Consider the following 21,198-nt stretch of genomic DNA (forward strand, 5'->3'; position numbering starts at 1 on the left):
AATCCTCTGGAATGAATATCCTTTGAAAATACATTTTAATTTAAGGTAGGGTAACCTTGATTGAATTGGTACTGTAGATGTAACTTGTCGCGTTGCTTTGTTTTCAGGGAAGTTGCGGTGTAATGGCTTGTAAATAGGTGAAGACACAGGTCCCAAATAGATTAAAAACACTGTCCTCGGAGTGCTTTAGGTGTGGAATCGTTTGGTTGACATGCTCTTAACGGAAGAAAATATGCAATAGACTGACATGGTAGTTCCTATCTAGAAAATATTTTCTTCTAGATAAAACAACAGCATTTAAAGCATGAATAGTGTCGAATTTCAACGCCTTCCTTTAGATTTAGCTTCGAAACGATGCCAAAATATGCAAACTGATTACATCTTTTGTGGCTGTTCCAACCTTCTTTGAAGTTCAAAATCGTTGTGAAGTTATTATTTCTTTTTTTTAAAAAAAGCCATAATGTTACTCATTTCGTCCAAATCTTTCGACTTTAAATCTAACAGCCTTTCCTTCTAACAGGTAACCTCGGGGGCGGAGCTCAGACCGTATTGATACGGGTGACAAAATTAGAGTGAACTCAGGTTGAACTCAGGGATTCAGTTCTAATCCGCAAAATGCAGAGTATACTCGAAGTAAACAAACTCCAGATTGAACTAATTTCAGTACTGAAGCCGAGTGTCTGGTCCATTTGTCGGTGTGGAAGTGACTCAGATTTTTTTGGAAGTGGGGGTGGTGGGGGGGGAGAAATCTGTCAATATTTGACATTGGTTAACCACTGTTCCAGAAATACAACAGGTCTGCAGGAGAACAGGGTGTGCAGTCTCGATCACTCTCACGCACTTTCTCAAAATCACTGTCACACTCAGGTTGCAGAGCTTCAAAAGCTGTCCCGCAAATCGAATTAGGCTGAGTGTACAACTGTCGACTTTAATTTTCATGACTTGAATAAACAGTACCATCCTTTCGGATTTTGCAACGCCAGCTTTGCGTCGGGAGCCAACACGTTCCCATGATTTCATGGGGGACTTCAAACCCTCCGAGCCTGCCCTCCTTTCTGTGAACTGGGGGAATTTTTTTTGGGGTAGATAAAAGTCCACTGTCAGACTGTCAAAATGGCTGTGTGTCTGTACGTGTTTGTTTTTATGTGTGAGTAAGCTCCCCGCCATGTGTTTACTCATGTTGCTGGTGGGCGGACTTTGATGAGCTCCGCCTCATCAACCTAACTTGAATTGGAGGGGGGGGGGGGGTTTGCAGACCGTGTGTGGGGCAGGGGTGAGAGAGGAAAGAAGGGGGCGGGGAAGGATTCGGCCCTTTCCCGGGGTTTCGTTGGCTGGAGGTCCCCGGCTTCTCCGCGGACTCCGATGTCGATTGGTGCATCTAGCTGCCCATCAAGCTGTCTCCGCCTCCTCCCTTTGTCACGCAGAGCCATCAGGTTAGGTGGCTCGGCCCAGAGTACAATACAGCGCTTGTCTGTACAGAGAGAGGAAAGTAGGACAAATGGTACGACAGGGTCATGAAGGTCTATGAGCATTATTATTGTTATTAGTGTTTTGTCAACGTGTTCTTGTTTTCTGTGTAATTTGTTTTCTGCTCTTGTTGGAAATCGGTTTTTTGTTGGAGTTTTTTTATATCAGAAGGGACATTATTTTTTTCTTGCTGCCCCAAGTGACGAAGTAACTTTTTTTTTCCCCCATAAAGTTTTTCTTTACTCCTCGCGAGTTGCGTTTTAAGCCGAGAGGGAAAGGTTGGGGGGTGGGGGGAGGGGGGGGAGGAGGGAGAGGGAGGTTGAATAGACGGACAGACAGACAGAGGGAGGGAAACAAACTTCAAAACTCCAGTCATGGCCGAGGCACCGCCGCTTCAACAGGTCGTAGAGATCGACCCCGATTTCGAGCCGCAATCCCGGCCCCGTTCCTGCACCTGGCCCTTACCCCGGCCGGATTTCAGCTGCGCTTCGTCCCCGGCTTCGGTGAAGCAAGAAGGGCAGAGCGAGTTCAACCTGACCCCGGAAGGGGCCGGCCGGGTGAGCGCTTCGGTGTCGCCGGCTCTGGTGCTGGAGGAGCAGGACGAGGACTTTGAGCAGAAGCCCGCTGTTCTCGGACTCGAGTGCTGCGGTGACTTCCAGTGCCAACAGCAGCAGCAACAACAGCAACAGGATGGCTGTCACCATCAACATCAGCACCAACAGCAGCAAGTCCCCTCGGCCGGAGCCGCTTCGGCAGCCCAGAGAAAGAGTAGCTCCTCTCGGAGAAATGCTTGGGGGAACTTGTCATACGCCGATCTCATCACCAAAGCCATCGAGAGCTCCCCGGAGAAGAGGCTGACCCTGTCCCAAATCTACGACTGGATGGTCAGGAGTGTCCCTTACTTCAAGGATAAAGGAGACAGCAACAGCTCTGCTGGATGGAAGGTGGGTTCAAAATAACATTGTTTTCTTTTAAAAATCTTTTTAAACTTTGTACTATGTGTATACATATTCAATACAACCAATTCAGTTTTCATTTAGAAACAGAAGTTTTGGTGAAAAAATATCGATATTCCCAATGGTGCATATCGTAAGGTTATTCTACTTTCCGAATCCATTTAGCGCCAATTGTTGTCCAGCAGGAAGGAAGTCTGATGGGAATGATAGGAATGACTCTCGCAAAGATCTGACACTTTAAATATTCCGCTTTCAGGGCTACAAGATATAGCTGTAAAAAAACTGCACCTTTTAAATGATTTACTGCTAATCATATGTCGTACACTCCGCAGAGATAAAGGGTGACTTTTTAAATCATATTTTCCCACCTGTTTTGGAGAGTGGGATAATATTGTGTTCAGTGGAAAATCACACGTGTGACCAAAACGGGTCCAGTCGGTCTAGTTACCAAGAAATTGTCCATTAGGTAAGAGGTGAGATCAGCTGCTCTCACACAAACACTGATACTTCACGATAGATTTCCACATGTAAGAAAAGAAAACAAAACGGACAGCATCTTCCACAACTTCAAAAACAAATCACTGTTAGAAAGTCCGGAAATGCTGTCCCGATGAACTCGCGCTGCCTTTTATTTTAGATTTTACATTATTGTCGCAACTTGCATAGCCTTGGCAAACAAGTGACGTGTAAATAAATCGATATTGCCTGACGTACGTCCCAAGTTTCCCAAACCAAATAAAACACTTTTTGTGCCATTAGGTAGGTTCGTGGTTGATATTCTGTATGGTGAGCAATTAGTTTTTCTTTCGAATGGGTGGGGACGGAAGACACTAGTGAGGAAGACAATGTCGGAAATCTTCGGAGTAAATGTTAACTGTTGAGCAGCTCTCTCGGTTTTCTCCTGCACTACGTTATTAATTCAACCCTGACCAGTAAGGCAATATAGTATATGCAACAAAAGGTAGCATTGCTTCAACAACATTTACCACATTTACAAGGCTTTTGGATGGGTATACGAATAGGAAGGGTTCAAAAGAGTCTGGGCCAAGTGCTGGCAAACTGGACTAGATTAGGTTAGAATGGCATGGACGAGATTAGGTTAGTCGGCAAGGACAAGTTGGACCGAAGGGTCTCTTTCCGTGCTGTACATTTGTATAACACTTATGACTCTAACCTTTTTTCTGTGAAAACAGAATTTCAAATTCTGTTTAAGACAGACGTTAGCCAACATTTCTGAAGAGCAAGACAAATTAACGGAACTCTGTAGCATGGTACTTTTTTTTAAAAAAAGGGGGCTAACTAAGGAAGTCCGAGCTTGGGGGTTTAAACATGTGCGCAGCTAAAGACTTCAAAAGTATTGCCAAAATACCAAACTGTGTACGTCCGGTTCAAAAATGCAATTGGTTGGCTTGTATTTAAATAACACCCCCACCCCCATGTTCACATTGAAACCTGTGATGCGGTTTGCACATCTCTTGATGCACTCTATAAGACGTCTGTCCATAGTCTCTGAATCTTGGGGCGGACATTTGTTCGCAGAGTATCGCAATATTCAAACGGTGCATCATTTCTCTTTTAAAGTTTTTAAGCGGAAACACTCTTGCAGCCCTGATTTTTGTCTGGCTGGATTTGGGGCCTTTCTCTGCCTTTCTTTCTGTCTTGCTCTCTGCGTTAGTTATTTTGTCATGTCAGTACAATAGAATCATAGTTGTCGGATGAATCACGCATGCAGTCGGCTGGGCGCATCTGCCAGTCTGTCCCTGAATGTTATTGTTTCAGCCAGGATCGCACGCGTCCGTCGATCACGCCCACACCCTAACCTGCTGCCCTTGCTTGGACCCGCCCTTATCCTGACGTGATTGGGTTGGATGTGTCAAAGAGTGGGTCTTCCAAGGGCTTCTCTGGCTCCGATTGGACGGAGCCCTCTGCCGATCATTCAGGGAAGGCAAGCTTGATGTTTCAGGGAATAATGTATCAATCCACTGACAGGCAGAGAGAGAGAGAGTGACTCATTGACAGAAACAAAGTTACGCAAAGATCTCGACGAGTTGTAATTGTAACCTCCTCCCTATCTCCTCCACCAACCTCCCCCTCCCTTTCGTCGGGAAACTAAGCTGACGCTGGTTATGTACTTTTCCACATGTTTTTGGAGAAGGGGCAACCGTTGTTTTGGGGACACAAACACAGCTGAGGAAAACGGCTCAGATAAATAAGAAAGACTCCGAGTCAGATTGTGAGCTGTTCCTTTGTCGGCTTTCCGCTTTCTCTCGTGACTTGCAACAACTTGGAACAGTTTCATGTGTTTTTGTAGTTTGTATTTTCTACTTTTTGGGGCGCAGCGTTGTTTTTGATATCAGAATGGAAATGGATTTGACGTTTCTGTCAAATGAATTGTGCTATACTCTTTGTTGAGCGAAAAAAACAGCACCAGCTAGCGGAACGGTTCGTTATTTTTACATCTTCCGGCAAAACAGCCACAATAAGCGGTGATGCATTTCCTTATAGATTGGAAAATAACACATTTTTCAGAATTGACTCATTTGAACCCATTTGAACTGTTCAATGTTTACGTTACTGCCAGCTTGGAATATAAATTAAGTCATAAAGGTGGGAATTACCTGTCTTGTAAACTGTAATAATGACGAACCTTTTTGATACATGGAACTTTTTTATATCGAAAATATCCCCTTCCTTAATCATTTGTTTTGGAGCCTAGCAGGCGTGGGGTGGCTCCAGCTGAATTTAAATTGCACCTGTGAATGTAGGCTTATTAAAAAATCTTTAATATTTTAAATATGATGGAGTAGTACTGATTACACTCAATAATCGTTGCTGTGGCATTGAAGTCGTCAGAACAAATGCACCAATGTCAACTGGATTAATACTCAATGATATCTTGATAGAGGTGCTGAACGTGACACATCTCTAGTCCAGATTCATGTACTATTGTACAATTGTTTTTTTTCTCTTCAGTTCTGCCTTTTTGGCACAGGAATCTTGTTCTATGTGCTGACTGTTTGACAAGGATGCATATCATACAAAAAAAAGAGGCAAAATAGAATTTAGGAATATAGTGTTTAGGGGCAAGATTGGGCCTTTCAGCCGACTAGCCAGCACTATCTTTCAATGGCTGAATTAGTTGTGGTTTCAATCCCACTTTTTCACCCTCCCTTCCAACCACATAGTCCATGACTCACTTCTCTATAAATCTGACTACTGATTGAGTGGTAAATGGTTAGTCAGTGAGGGGAATTAACGTATAATAGTGATTAATTGTAAAATATACCTGTCTTTTGTAAAGTTGTATATACTTTTGAACTTTATTTTCCAGCAATTCATGAGAATGATATAGCTGCAAAACAGAGGGAATGGAAACTGCCAACTGAAAGCAGTTATATTCCAGCACATTATTCAAGCATAAATTGGGTTTGAATCAAATGTTTATAAATATAAGCTGCATTACAGCAGCAGTACTGTAAAGTATGGAACTGTCTGACTTTTGCCATAACATGAACAGGTGCTAGCGTTTCCCTTTCTTTCCCCGTCTTGGTGTACCTTGATTAGTCCACTCTTAAATCCAGTTCAAAATGTCCAAACTTTAAATATTTATACTTAAGATTATTTTTATACTTTTTTTTCATGAAGCAATGCAACTAATCTTAGTTTCCACCATTGAGGTATGAGCATACTCATTTGCTAATATGTTAAGTATGTTCTGACACAGGTTTTTATTCTTTAAGTATTAAAAATTTATCCCCACAGGGAGGGGAAATATCAGTTTTTTAACTGATGGACTATGTTGATCCAGTTTGGAATATTACCCTTGGAAACTGTATTCTTGCTGTTAGCAATCGAGTGTTGTGTGTACAAATATGGTCTTATGATTGCATTTACTCTGTCTAAAATGGTTTGTTGTGGTGCTTGCTTCAGTCTATGTCTAGTAATAGTGTTACCTTCTGATAAATTTAGGACAAGTAAACTACCTAAATAATTTTGTGTTGATAAGGGAAGGTATGTCAGCACACCTACTTTTCTTTGTACCTGGCAAGTGTACCATAGTACTAAATGATGTCACTGGTAGCAATGTTGGGCCTGCTGGTCATCAAAAGTGTTATTAAAAATTTGTTATTATGTCACCGTACATTAAAGTTGGTGATATTTTAGTTCTGCTAGAGTATGCTTAGTGACTTTAACAATAAATCAGCAGTAATATACAGGACTAAAAAGTGCAACAAGGGAATACTGAAAAAAGGGCCAGAAGAACCAAAACTTGTTCTACATAAAATTATTAGACTTTACAATTACTATGTAATAATGTTCAGTAAATCCTCCCAAATATATAGTGTATAGAAAAGATGGGGAGATGAAAAAGATCCAAACTTGTGTTGTGTCAATCATGTGGCAAGATGAGATGTCTTAGACTGTCTTAGCAGCAGTTCATGAAGGCAGGAGGAAGAGTGTTAACTGCAATGAGTCATTGTACCTACATCTTTCAGTTTCAGTGGTTTAAATGAGCATGAAAGTATCTTGTCTCGCCCAAACTGATTGAACAACAGTTCAGTTACTCAAGTAATTGTGGTTTTAGTCTTATTCCGATTATTAACTGTTTAGTCTTATTGGGGGGGGGGGGGAGCACTTTGCTTCTCAGCACTGCCTTCAGTGAATTTCCCTCAACCCTACATGTATATTATCTTGAGACAGGATTAGAGGCCTATTCAGGCAATGATGCAACATATTTGTTGACGTGTGAACTTGAATCATTTGTGGAGAAACTGTTTTTTCTCTTCTGCAAATTATTTTCCTTTGTTCTTTTCATTCCTCCCTTCATAAGTCAGGCAAGTTGTTTCCTTCTCCTGGGGAAATTCAAGTGCAGTACTAATCAGGAAAGTATAAATGTCACTAAAGATATCAAACTTATTTCAGGCTCTGGTTTAACTGGAAAGTAATCACTTGCTATTTCTAATTGCTTAGACATAACACAAAATTGGTTAACAAATATAGTGATAGTAGCCTGCAGTCTGACAGCTCCCTGTGGTTCTGGATGAGCCAATGCCTACACAGTCGACAGTTATAATTGGAATTAAGTGGTGATATGCATGCTGCTAATTCAGTGACTGTTCAGTTTAGGTTTGGCTTGCAAAAGCATGTTGAATAAATTGCATTTTATTTATAGACTTTTAACATTGTTGTGATCTGGTAGATGTCATTATCACATCATTAATAATCAAAATCTTTCAGCTTGGACATTTTACCCAAACTAGGTTTAATTTGAAAATAATTTTGGGTTGGATTGACTTGTCCAAAATTTGAAACTTTAGGATTAATGCTAGTTTCACATGTGTTTCTGTTCTTTTTGCCTGAAACCAGGTGAGGTTATCTGATTTGAGCTGGTTCCACCCACTCAAACTCCGCAAAGTACCATACCTACTCACTAACAATTGGCTCATCTTTTACCATGCATGGGAGGTTGATTAATTCAAATCATACTTTCAGTTCTTGTGTTCACATGATAAAGATCTGTGTACTTCCCACGTTCCAACTGTAGCTTTTATGAGCTTCTGTTTCAACTCTAGAGTTCTCACTCCTCACAACCAGTCTTGAGTTAGATTACTGTCATCAACTTAATTAGGTTAGTGTGGGATAACTGCCTCATAATCTTTGTGAAGGAAAATGTTTAGATTCCAAATGACTATGAAAAGAATAATGATACATATGAGTGTCAACACTTATTAACTTTGATTCGGTGCTCAAAATCTTATCTCCATTATAGAAATTTTCTTTTCATTATTATTATCTTTCCCTAATTGCCATTGAGAAAGTAGTGGCAAGTTACCTTTTTTGAACTGTTGTAGTTCATGTGGTATAGGTACACCTATAGCGCTATTTGTGAGGGAGTTCCAAGTTCTTGACCCAGTGCAAGTTCCAAGTCAAGATGGTGTGTGGTTTAGAGGGAAACATGCAGGTAGTGTTATTTCTATGTGTCTGCTACCATTGTTTCCAGGTGATAGAGATCATGGGTTTGGCAGATGCTGTTTAAGGAGCCTTATTAATAGTACACATTGTTACTGTACATTTGTGTTAGAAGGTGTGAATGGCATGTCATCTGAAAGCCTTCACCAGTCAAGCAGGATCCTTTGTCCTGGATGTGTCGAGCGTCTTGTGTTGTTGAAGCTGCACTCATCCATCTATCTTGTATTCCATCACACTCAGGACGTGCCTTATAAATGGTGGACAGGCTTTAAGGAGTCTGAGGTGGGTTACTCTCTATAGAATTCTCAGTGTCTGACCTGCTGTTATAGCTACAGCTTTTTATCTGGGTGCTCCTGTTCAGCTTCTGGTCAGTGGTAACCCTCAGGATGTATATATATAGTGGAGGAATCAACACTGGTTGAGACAGGGAATGATTGGATTCTCTCAGTGGAAATGATCACTTGTATGACGTGAATGTTACATGCCACTTCTAAGCTCAAGTCTAGAAATTGCCTATGGGTGTATTTAGGCATGGACTCCTTTTAATATCTGAAAAGTTGTGACTAGTGCTGAATGGTGTGCAACCACCAGAGAATACAAGTACCTCTGACCTTCTGATAAAAGGCAGATCATTGACTGACAAATGTTCCTTCGAATTCAGATAACTGGCCCTCTTACTCCTTTATATGTATATTTACATTGTTTGTAGAAGAGAATGCATGTGTCCTGTTTTTCTGGCCAGCATTGATCCTTCAACTAGTTTCTCTCTAAACCAATTATGCAGTTATTTACCTCCTTTTTTTTTCTTTTGGATTTTGTGTGTAATTGGCTTCCAGCATTTCCTCGTCTTGCCACAAAAGTGACTATAAATCAAAATATTTAAATGAATGAAAAGCAAATTGGCATACGTTTAGGGTGAGAAAGGAAAGATATAAAGAAGGTGGTATGTGTATGGAATGAGTTGCCAGAGGAAGTGGTGGAGGCTGGTACAATTGCAGCATTTAAGAAGCATTTGGATGGGTATATGAATAGGAAGGGCTTGGAGGGATATGGGCCAGGTGCTGGCAGGTGGGACTAGATTGGTTTGGGATATCTGGTCGGCATGGACGGGTTAGACCGAAGGGTCTCTTTGCATGCTGTACATCTCTCTGACTGTTATACAAATTGAAAGAAAATAACGTTGGAGAGGAGGAACAAGCTAAGGAAGCCTGTGTGTACAATCTTTAAAGCTGAAGTTTGGCACAGAGCAGTTAGTTTAAGGGCATTTACACAGATTCTTCTGTTAAGATTGGTCAAATACAAGTACTGATCTTTTTTTAAAAAGAAGAGCAGAGATCTCAACGTGTGATTAACCTGCATGCAATGTGTTATGTTGGAAGCATGCCAACTTTATGCTGCCCACTCATTTGAATGCTTATTTTGTGCAGCCAGGACTAATTGTGACCTTTGTTGCTTATACATGTCATCAGGAGACTCCAATTCCAATCTTGCTAACACCAGTTAAAGCTAACCAGCACTTCTGAAACAAGAGGTGTACTGAGGCTGGAACAGGTGCTGGCAGTTGTGCAGGAAGTGTGTCAAACTTAACAAAGAGTGATGAAGGGAATAACATGGGAGGGAGCCATCTCCAGTACTTTTGGACATTGCTGTGGGAACTTTGGTAGAAGAGTTGTAAAGGAGGATAAGTATTCTATACTTGCAAGAGACCAAGAAGTAATCTAGATATACACTCAAATGACAGTGGGAATAGATGGCTTTGAAGGTCATTGCCAGGGATTGAAACTCAACTACTTACATGCAATACTAGAAAAATTGATGACCTCACTGGATTGGCAAGGCTGGTGAATGCATCTTCAAATGTCATTCATTACCAACTGTACAGGCATTGCTTAAATCACCTCACACCCACCCTCTCAATAATCAAAGTTATCAGTCAAGGCAGCTAGCTATACATGTGATAAACTTTATCATGCTGCTGCATTCACAAGTAACTCACAATGCTTGCTGTTTAACCATGACAATCATGTCATGCAAGCAGAGTTTAATTCAATCAACAAAACAATTGCCCATCTCTTTGGGTTGGCAGCCACCATGTAGCTAACCAGAAGCTTCCCTGCAAGCCCTTTTCCCTGTGATGAGGAGACTAAAATGAAGATTGTCAATGGGACATCCGTTACTGAGGATGTGGTTAGGGATGGTTTTGAAACCTTTTGTGAAGATGAAAATAACAGCCAGCAATGGACATGTTAAGCAGTTCCCACTTTGTTTCCTCCCCTCATCCTGCTGCACAATGGTGATCTCCTCTGGCTAATGCCATGTCTCTGATAGCTGTTCTGTTCCCAAAGAGTCACTTCCCAAGAGACGACTGGCAGACCCAGTGAGTCCTTCAAAGCAGACAAATGCATTCAATCCCCATTTTAAACCTCCCCTTAATCCCTAACTGCAGTTGGCTAAGAGACAATGGATGTCAATTGGCTCATTAATGAAGAATTTACATTGTATTGCCAACAACAGGTAATTCTGCGTCAGCCCCTTTCAACCACTCACTTAATTGGGAGAGGTTTTGCTGCTGCCAGCTCACTCTCTCACGCTCTCTCTCTGGTCAAAGTGGCATTTTGCATCGATGGACATTAGAATCCATCTGCTATGTGTGCATCCAGGCAAAGATTTAATTATGTGTGCAACACATTTTGGATGGTGCCATACAATTCAAAGCTGTCACCTTGTAACCTTGAACCTTTTATACCTAACTACAAGTTTCCTGGTGCGAAAGTGAAAAGCTGAGAGTACAGTATTCCTTGACTTTTGCTGTTTTTTTTTATTGGACCCATCTGGCATAGCACAAATTTCACACATTTCTTTATTACAACCATTGCCAATTTGTGAGTGATTATTCATTTTGTGCCAGAGATGGTATCTGAGAAGCAAGAACATAAAATGTCAAGGCAGAAGTACTCCATTGTTTTATGGAATTTGTCAGTGGAGCCAGCAAAGGTGGAGCGATCTGTCCTGTTATCCTGAGAGCAAACTCGAGTGTTATATTCCTCTTCAGAAACCACAAACAATTTGCATTGCTACATATTAAATGACATCAACATGCACAGTTTTTCTGTGGTCAGACTGCTTCTAAATATTAATTGAATGCACACTCTTCCAGGACATGTAGACCATATGATTGTTGGGAGGAGCTCTGTAAGTTCACTTGGATGCCATTTTCAGTGACTTGTCGTTGAGGGAATCCTACCATCTGATGAAAGTTTTGCACTCTGCCCAGCTGATGCCTTCTTGTCATGGGGGACAGTGTTGAAGTTGCAAACATAGTGTTTTTCATTTGGTAACGTGCACTGTAAATTGCCAGATGATGCAGCTGTTCCCTGCAATAGCTTGAAAAGAATCTATACATGTTGCATGATATGGTTGCCTTGACTTGTACCTGAAGTTCCATCCTTATTCTGAAATGGAGACTCTGAAGGCTTTTCTTCAATCGTATTCAGGTATATGTATAGAAAGAAAGAAATGGTGGGTTCCAGATGTGGGTCAGATATCTTTTGTTATTCCTTTTGTGTTTCTTCCCTAATTTTTATTATCTAAATCAAATGGTATTGTGCATTGTATTATAACAATGTCTTTGGCACCCTCTTTCTCAGTCACAAAAACTTTAAAAGTTTGGTCTCACTGCCTATGACAATGTTGTTCTGAAGTTCCATGTTTTGGCATAAGGCAAATGATTTTGAATGATTCCTGTAATTTTAGTGTGGTTTTCCAAAATGCAGCAAACTGACCATTCATTGTACAAATCCCCTGCGAAACTGTTCCAATTTGCTCAGGAAACCTGTCCTACTACCTGAGCATTTCCATAAATGTGGGGGGAAAAGAGGTGGAATTGTACTCAAATACAGCAGTGCAAACATAAATATCTTTTCTTCATTCACCAATGCAGCTCACCTTGGAGTAAGAGACATCTACTTCTAGCATCATTGAACTTAAGAAAAAGCAGGTCCATATACAACTTTGTCACAACTGAGTGGAACAGTTTTCAAATGGGAACAATTTTTCTTTGTGCTGTTTCAGGGATATTGTTTGTACTTTCTAAACTGTGCTTTGTAGATTTGATTTTTTTTTGCTCAATTTACCATATCTCCTCGTCGGTATTGGCTCACTACCAAAAAATATGGACTGATAACTTTAAGTCAAGATTTTGAGGATTTTTAGTAAATTTACTTTGTCTAATATAGATTTCTTATTTGGACACTGCAATTCTGTTATATCCCTTGTTGGTGCCTCATTGGATTTTCCCATTTATGGCTACTTCCAAATAGATACCTGTGCCTTTGGCATTATTAATAGACTCTGAAAAAAATTCACTCTGTTGTATGCACCATGCTGAGTGATCTTGTTCATAGAGTCATAGAGATGTACATAATGAAAACAGACCCTTTGGTCCAACTCATCAATACTGACCAGATATCCTAACCTAATCTATTCCCATTTGCCAGCACTTGGCCCATATCCCTCTAAACCCTTCTTATTCATATACCCATCCAGATGCCTTTTAAATGTTGCAATTGTACCAGCCTCCACCACTTCCTCTGGCAGCTCATTCCATACATGCATCAACTTCTGCATGAAAAAGTTGCCCCTTAGGTCCCTTTTAAATTTTTCCCCTCTCATGCTAAACCTATGTCCTCTCTTTCTGAATCCCCAAGGGGAAAAAGACCTTGTCTATTTATCCTATCCATGCCCCTCATGATTTTGTAAACCTCTATAAGGTCACCCCTCCGCTTCTGACGCTCCAGGGAAACCAGCTCCAGCCTGTTCAGCCTCTCTCTATAGTGTTGGAATTATAAGTTCTTTTGTGATTGACTAAAACTATCATATGTGATCCAAATGTGCTTTGCAATTAAAAATAATTTTGGAAAATGATTACATTTGCAATTATTATATTGTGGAAGTTATTTGAATGGGTTAAATAAAAAAAACAGAACTTGCATTTGTATATCTCTTTTCTTGACCATTGTCATATTGCTTTACAACCAGCGACATTTTTAAAGTGTAGTGACTGTTGCAATATAGGAAATGTGGCAATTAGTTTGTGCATAATAAATACAAACAGCATTGTGCTAAAGGCCAGATAATCTTTGTCTGTGGTGGTGATTGAGCAATAAATATAGGTCACAACAAAATAGTGCTGCAGCATCTTTTGCTCCTGCTGAAAGGACATTGGCTTTATGCCTCCTCTGAAAGAAGTATCTATGGCAATGTAGCAACCTCTCAGTACTGCATAGGAGTGTCAGCCTAGATTTTTGTCTCAAATTCTGAAGTGAGACTTGACTCCACAACCTTCTGATTTAGAGACAAAAGATCCAATTTCGCCACAGCTGACCACAAATGGAGTATGCATTTATTACTTGATTAGAATAACAATGCAGTGATCTGTTACAACTATTGGCATACCACAGGAATTTCCTAAGATAATTTTCATAAATATTAATGTCATGAGAATTCTGTGGTGATTACTGTGCTATAATAACTGTTGGGCTTCGGGTAACCGTTGTTGTTTAGCTGCATAACTCACTTTATGGGCCATGTTAAATGCCCGAGTCCGTTATATCTAAGTTTTTCGTATCTAACTGATAGTGTTAGTGGAATCTTCTGCGTCACCCCTCAAAAAGGAAAAAATATGAGCTTGCACTCTAAATGAAATATATTATTTATAATCTGGAGCTAGCCTTGTTCCCTGTGTGGTTCTTGTAGTTGATAAAATGTTGCAAATAGCTCATGTTACGTAAGGTGTTGTGGTATGGATAATTTCGTAGTCACAGCGTAGGTAATCTGCCACTGCAGTCTACTGTTGTAAAGGGGCTGATGTTTCTCTAATCCTGTGCTAATGTTACTCTTAAGTGGGCACTGGTGAAAGCAATACTTGATCTGTTTTTTCTTGTGAAAATCTGAGAACTGTGGTAGGGATACTCTATACCATCTGTCAAAAGGTAAAATTTTAACAAACTTGATTGTTAAGGGCAAATAAATCTCAGCCTTTTAAAACATAAGGGTTAACAAACAGTGTCAGAATATAAAATTCCTGAAGCCTCTGGAAAGGCTCCAAAGTCTTTTGGTCTAGAACTATTGGGATTTGTACTACTTTTAAGTAACAGTACCCTGTCAACACTTTCTTGTTCAACTCATCTTGCAGTGCAGTTGTCGTAATCTTGTCTCTGGTCCAGAAAGTCCAGACTCAAGTCCCACCTGCCTTGGAGGTGCATCCTATCTGAATAGGTTGACTAAAAGAACTAGAACTTCAAGGAGCAGCTGCCATATTGGTTTTGAGATATGATTCCTACTTTGGGATATTTAGCCCTATATATGTGAGAGGTCCTCGGTTCAAAACTTTGACGTTCCCTGGTATTTTGTCACTTAGGGCCTTGTGGTAGAGTGTTAGTATTCTCCCCCCAACCCCTGAGGCAAAAGGTCCAGGTTTACATCTCATCTACTCCAGAGCTATATCTAGCATGTCTGAAATATCTACAATCAACTTTATTATGTTGGCAAGTCTTGGAGGTAAGACCATAAGACATTAGGAGTGCAAGTAAGGCCATTCGGCCCATTGAGTCCACTCCGCCATTCAGTCATGGCTGACAGGCATTTCAACTCCACTTACCCGCATTCTACCCATAGCCCTTAATTCCTTGTGAGATCAAGAATTTCTCAATCTCTGCCTTGAAGACCTTTAACGTCCCGGCCTCCACTGCAATGGATTCCACATGCCCACCACTCTGGCTGAAGAAATGTCTCCTCATTTCCATTCTAAATTGACCCTCTCTAATTCTAAGAGGGTGGGTAGTTTCACTGTGTATAGTTGGCAAAATTAAATTTCATAAAAGCAGTCAATGTATACTTCTGTCCTTTTTCGTGCATGGAACAGTGTGTTTGACTGTGTGCTTTCCCTTTTTAAAATTAGACTACAAAGGGAATTAGACTTTTCCATTCCCCTTTCTTCCCCCCTCCTTTTAAGGTAGTGACTTTTACTGAAATATGTTTCCGTGCATGTTGACAGGCCACCAGTATCCCATCCAATTGTCTGCTTTTTGTTTGGAGTCTGAATAGTAAACTATTTAGGCGTTGTTTTTCACTTGTGATCTCAGCCAGTTCTGTTCATTCCCTATTTAACATCTTCAAGAACGAGAATTGTATATCTACTCTTCGTAGCCTTGAAAAGTTTGAAAACAAGTACAGAGACTTCCATTACTGACCTGCCTGTGAATTGAATCCATGCATGATTAACTGAGTTCAGCCTTTAGACTACTTGATGTATGTAATTCAGTATTGCACCATTCGTATACTGTGGGAGGTCTTTTGGGGCAAGGGTGGAGGCTTAAGTGGAGGGGAGGCAAGATTATTTGAAATGAAATGTATATATTACAAAACATAAATAATGAATCTTGCATGTAAAGGAACTTGTGGGCTTGCAGGATGAAGAGAAATCTCTTTATCTTTGCATATGCATTTCATTTATGGTTTATGTTGTGAACCAAGGAAGCCTATTAGGTAGCATAGGATCTTGTGTATGTTGTAAATACTTGGATCTTTACAGATGATATTTGAAACTATTATCTCCAACATTTCAGATAAATAAGCCTGTACAGTGGTAACTTGCAGTATTGGTTATCCAACCACATAGCTTCAGAATTTAGGTTCTGCCATTTTTGACCTTGTTGCCACTCTATCAGGCATTTACAGTTCCATAGCAGCCAATAGATAGAATGTGATCAAGGTGAGTGGGAGTGTAGCCTAATGTTCAACTGAATTAGACAACTTGTTAGATATTAGGGTTTGGTGATTTATGGTAATGGGACTATTTTACACTGTTTTTGTTTCAGTTCTCTTTTTATTTTCACCAGTCAGTTTGCTTTTGTGTAGACCTTTTGCTTGCCCAAAACTAAAAGGAAGTGTAAGAGTAATAAGATAAGCGCATCTATTCAGGAAAGTTTTTAGTAAAGTTGCACAAGTTGTTTACATTTTGGTCATTTAAGGTGTCTGCCTTGGTTCACTGGTAGCACTGCTTTAATCTGCATGTTATCATTCTACATCAATCTCACACCTGCACTAAGGGCTGACGGTGTCCTGGCAAACATGTTGCAAGTGCATTAACCAAATGACCATGTATCAAAGTCTGAAGGGAGTAGACCTCCAGTTTGGTCAAGGGAGACACCCTTCAAGTAGTGAGTCCCAAGACATTAAGTCAAGGTCGTTGTTCGATCTCACTCCAGGGTTAGACATGGTCAGTTGGGGCAGTCAGGGTCAGAGGGTCTGGGCCATGGATTAGAGCCGCACAATGGTGGCATGACTAAGCTGAAGGGCAAGGACTTGGCGTAATGTGAGGAGATGAAGTCATAAATCAGGGAGTTGTGCAGGAATGTATAAAAGCTCGGTATGTATAAAAGATGGGTTCAACAGGGAGTGTGATACGGAGGTTCAGATCCTTGACTACTCGGCTGAGCCTGGAACTCATTCTTCTAGGTGTAACCTGCATTGCTTTCTATTCTCATGCAAATCATAATCGTGCACTAGAAATGGTAAATGGCTGCCTCTGCACCTGGAAATGGGCAGGGTATGTGTTTCTCTTCTCTTCCGTCTGAACAGATGGGTTGTATTTGTGAATGTTGTCAGACCTTTCAAGGGCAGTTGCCTCATTGAGATGCTTGCATTGTAGTTTTCAGTTATCTGTAATCATAACACCCAGCATGCAAAATGCATCCAAGAGGGTGGAATACAAATCCTGGTCACAAACAATGTTGCTATTGTTGACCTCCTTGGACGATATCAGGGGTGGTGGAAGGGATGAGTGACATGTTATAAGTAAACATACTGTACTTAGTGCTATAATGCCACACTGCTAATACATTTGTCCAACCATGGTCTATGCTGCAATCATCTGAAATAAGGTTCCAATGTCAAAGGTCCATGTAGGGCATTCCAGAGCCCTGTTTCTCCAAATTCTCTATGTCCCATTCTATGGGGAAGTATGCTAAATCATCATTGACTGGATACCTGATGAATGGTGACAGAGATGAGGGCAACCAAGGCTGATGATTCAATCACACATTCCCCTGAATGAAGCTGAGGGTAGATACATTCTTTCATGATAGGACTGTTGAACTTGAGATTCTGATGCTTGGATGGTCAGGGCTCGAACTTGCAGTACACTGCAGTTCAGAGTATGTACTCTGTACTCTGTGCTCTTTACAGCTGGAACAGAAAAAGAGCAGAGGTGATGGATGCTGAAGAGCTGGGAGCTGGTATAGTCTACACCTTCACCATGACAGAACGTTGCAATGTCAGGCCCAACAAGCCAGACTAGACTTAGTTGATATCCATTTCTGGTTGATGTCAGAGGAGTGCAGTGATTATTCACTTGACTGTTTTTGTAGTTGCTTGAAACTCCAGCAGACCCTGTCTGTTCCAGAAACAAATGCAACTTTTTGTTTTTGTATTTGTTGTTGCTGGATAAAAGTGTATGTTTTAACCATTTTGAAGGTTTCCCAGTATCTGATTTCTCCCACATTAAGCAATGAACAACCAAGATGTTGGGCTACATGTGGCCTTGGGAAAGAGTGGCACTTTCTTAGACAGGTTCTAAGCTGCGATATTGCTAAAGTCCATTAACCTGTATACCCTGGTTATTAAGCAGTGATATGTTTACAACTGTGCACTTATATTTGCAATGACTTGTTAATATCACCAGTGTGCCCTGGGCAGTGTTCCTTTTAGGTTACTTTGCCATTACATAGTGAAGGGATGCTCCTACTAACAATGCTTGACCAGGTACATGGCTGGCATTGAACAATGGCACTCATTGGGAATCCTGGCAGTGATGAGTACTTCTGCTTCTGGAGAGAAAGAAGATGGTGTTTGCTGGGAATAGAGACATAGGCTCCACAAACTAGCTACACACTAACATGAGAACACATGCTTGGGCTTGTGGGGAGGATCCCTTCATAAAATTTGCCAAAATTGATGTGCTTGCATCTGCGGAAAATTTATTAAGATGCCGGATCATTTAATAACTAAATTGAAACTAAATATAATGGTCAATGCGGCTTCATAAAACCTTCGTGATCATTTAGTTGAGTTTAGCAGGTTTGATCAACCTTGCTAAAGATGTCCAGAGCTAGTGCTTCAACAATGGTTGTAAAGGTGAAATTGTGCTGTCAGTTGTGAAGAACTTCTGTGCAAACTCTTTATTTTGTGATACCTGTTTTTTAAAAAAAAAGTCTAATACAGAAATTTGTATAGCAATGTGGTGTCCAAAGTACGCATTTCCTGTCTGTCATACTCTGAGAAAGTGACCCTCTGTCAGTCAACTTAGTGGATTTTCAGCTTACTACTTGGGTACTAAAAAAACATGTTCTAAATTAGATGTTGGTCATAATAAGTGCCTGATTGAAGTCAAAAGAAATGAAAATTAGGTAGTTTATGTAATGGCCAGGTAAACTGAAATCCCTGCTTTATGTCCCAACTATTTATCAGCTTTGTATTCTATGTGGAATAGTCTTGGCTTGATTATGTTTTGTTGTAAACAATAATTAAAGTAAAGGTGTGGGCAAAATATCATAAAATGGCTACTTAATTTAACTTAGTTAATAATTTGGAGCAGTATTAAATTTTTGCTTCTGAATTCCATTTCAAATGCAATTTGCAAGGGAAAGTTGTGCCTTTTGGGACAGGGTGGGTGTAGTAGCAAAGCACTTGCTCATTCAAAGTTTTAGTCCCTAATGGAGCAGTCTAAAGGTTGATACTTTTAACTGTTGAAGACCTTGCTTGAGGTGCTGGTAGTTCTATCAGTGTAAAACAGAACTTCCTGTTCAGGTGTGTTGATGGTGAAAGTCTAACATTACCATTGTAGTGAGTCATTCAGTCTCTATCCCTGATTCTGACCAAGCCTCCCCTTCTACAATGGAAAATCTTTACGAGCATGTAGTTAATAAACTTCATGAGAGAGATGACTAACCGGTTTTGTTTGATAGAAAGCCTTTAAATTAGGCCCTGGCAGTACATGTGGGGAATAAAAAAACGCTAACCATTTTCACAATAAATATTTTGGATAATTTAAAGTTTTTGAAGTGTTCCAGGGTAGATTCTTACCCATTTACTTTTGTGGAATGGTAACATTACGGCCAGTCTGAGGTAAAACCATGCTTTTGTTTTTGGAAGACTGGAAGAGGTATGTTTTATTGTTGCTGATTATTTTTATTTGCAAAGTTATCCCATCTTATGCCCCTCATTTAAAAAGTATTAATAAATAGCTTTAACTATTTTAGTATAAAGGAATTACATTTCTGTTGCTTTAAGTCTGGCAGGTAATACTTTGTTTTAACCACCACAAAAATGGTTGCATTGTCACTCTCAAATACCAGCCAGTGAAGCTAGTTTCTGCTTTTACTCTTCTCAAATTTTTTCATACATTTGAGAACCTCTGTTTAAAGGGACTTCCCTATTTCCAGCATATAAACGAACTTCATAACTTCATTACTCCTAGTAAATATTGTCCTGCCATCCATGTTAAGTGTGGCACCTAGAACTGGATACAGTTCTCTCTATCACTTATCATGCCTTAGGCTTGTCATACTGGTTTTGTGTTCCATGCCTTTAACAGAAAAACCAGGGATCCTAAATGCTGCTTTTTTTTTGAAACAGCATAACTTATCTTGCCACTATCAAAGATTTGTGTATGTCATCCCCGCCACCCCGCCATCCCATCATGTTTCCTTGTTCCTGCAATCCCTTTTAAAATTGTTGTATTTAGTCTTCACCCACAATCTACACACTCATTTTTCAGCATGAGCTGCTGACTGGCGGTTTGGCAGACAAATTATTTTCTCCATTTATTTCATACAGCAGAACATTCATCCTTTCTTTCACTATTGACTGTGACTGTTTGAAATGAGGCAAATGTCAATGTTTTTAGTGGTTATGGGAAATCTTACTTGTTTAAACTGTAAAAACAGCTGAAGAGTCATCTGATTGAAAATACAAGTTACAAAGTAGAGCGAACTCCCATGTCCCACATCACAGTTTCGAAAGCAAACTGTTCATACATGTGTGTTAATACATATCCAATATTGTCTGCTGGCTTGTATGTTTGAAATCTCTAATTCAACCTCTTGTCACTGAATAGAGTTTATTATTTAATTTGCACGTGAGCTGGCTGAACTTGAGTCAGTCAGAGAGACCTTAGGCTAAGATCGAGAGTTTTTCAGCTATTTGTACTATCGGCTAGATAGTCCTATGATCCAATCATAGGGGGTTGATGAATATCATCAAGACCTAGATTAAAAGACTTTATTGTTGGAGGTCTTTATTTTCCTCCCTACTTGTTCTGGTTTTCTCTCTCCTCATGAATGCGTTCTCACATTCCTTCTCCTCACACACAACATTCTTCTCTCATCTCACCAAGTGCATGAGAGTGAGCTGTCTCTCCTAATTAGTTGAAATTATGTTCTTTTGCTATCTTTTTTTTCCCTCTTCTTCTTCTTCTTCGTTGCATGTTTTTTTTCTCTCTCTCTCCGCTCTTTTCTTTGCATAGCTCTATTAGGTCATTTTTTCATTATCTCCCTCACACGCCATAAAGTTGAAAGGTAGGTTTTTATTGAAAAACTGGTGGTTGCCTTTTTGGAAGACACTGGCATGTGTTGGATTACATTGTTTTATGTACAAATTATACTATTGTTAAACATCTTCTACCTGGATTGTGACTGAAGCAGATCTTTCAGTTTTCACTGGAATGTATTGTTCAAGCATAATCACG

The 21,198-nt window shown here is 40.2% G+C and overlaps 1 protein-coding gene across 1 annotated transcript in view; it reads left to right on the top strand.

Moving 5' to 3' along the window:
* The first annotated feature begins 1,791 nt into the window (after window positions 1–1,791).
* foxo1a (forkhead box O1 a) overlaps window positions 1,792–21,198 on the top strand; it is an 85,998-nt gene continuing 66,591 nt past the window's right edge. Inside the window, exon 1 of the mRNA XM_072577158.1 lies at window positions 1,792–2,411. Within this exon, the coding sequence (XP_072433259.1) occupies window positions 1,842–2,411 (570 nt within the window). The 5' untranslated portion in view covers window positions 1,792–1,841. The remainder of the gene's footprint in view (window positions 2,412–21,198) is intronic.

The sequence above is a fragment of the Chiloscyllium punctatum genome, chromosome 9, assembly GCF_047496795.1.
Source record: "Chiloscyllium punctatum isolate Juve2018m chromosome 9, sChiPun1.3, whole genome shotgun sequence".
NCBI classification, from domain to species: domain Eukaryota; kingdom Metazoa; phylum Chordata; class Chondrichthyes; order Orectolobiformes; family Hemiscylliidae; genus Chiloscyllium; species Chiloscyllium punctatum.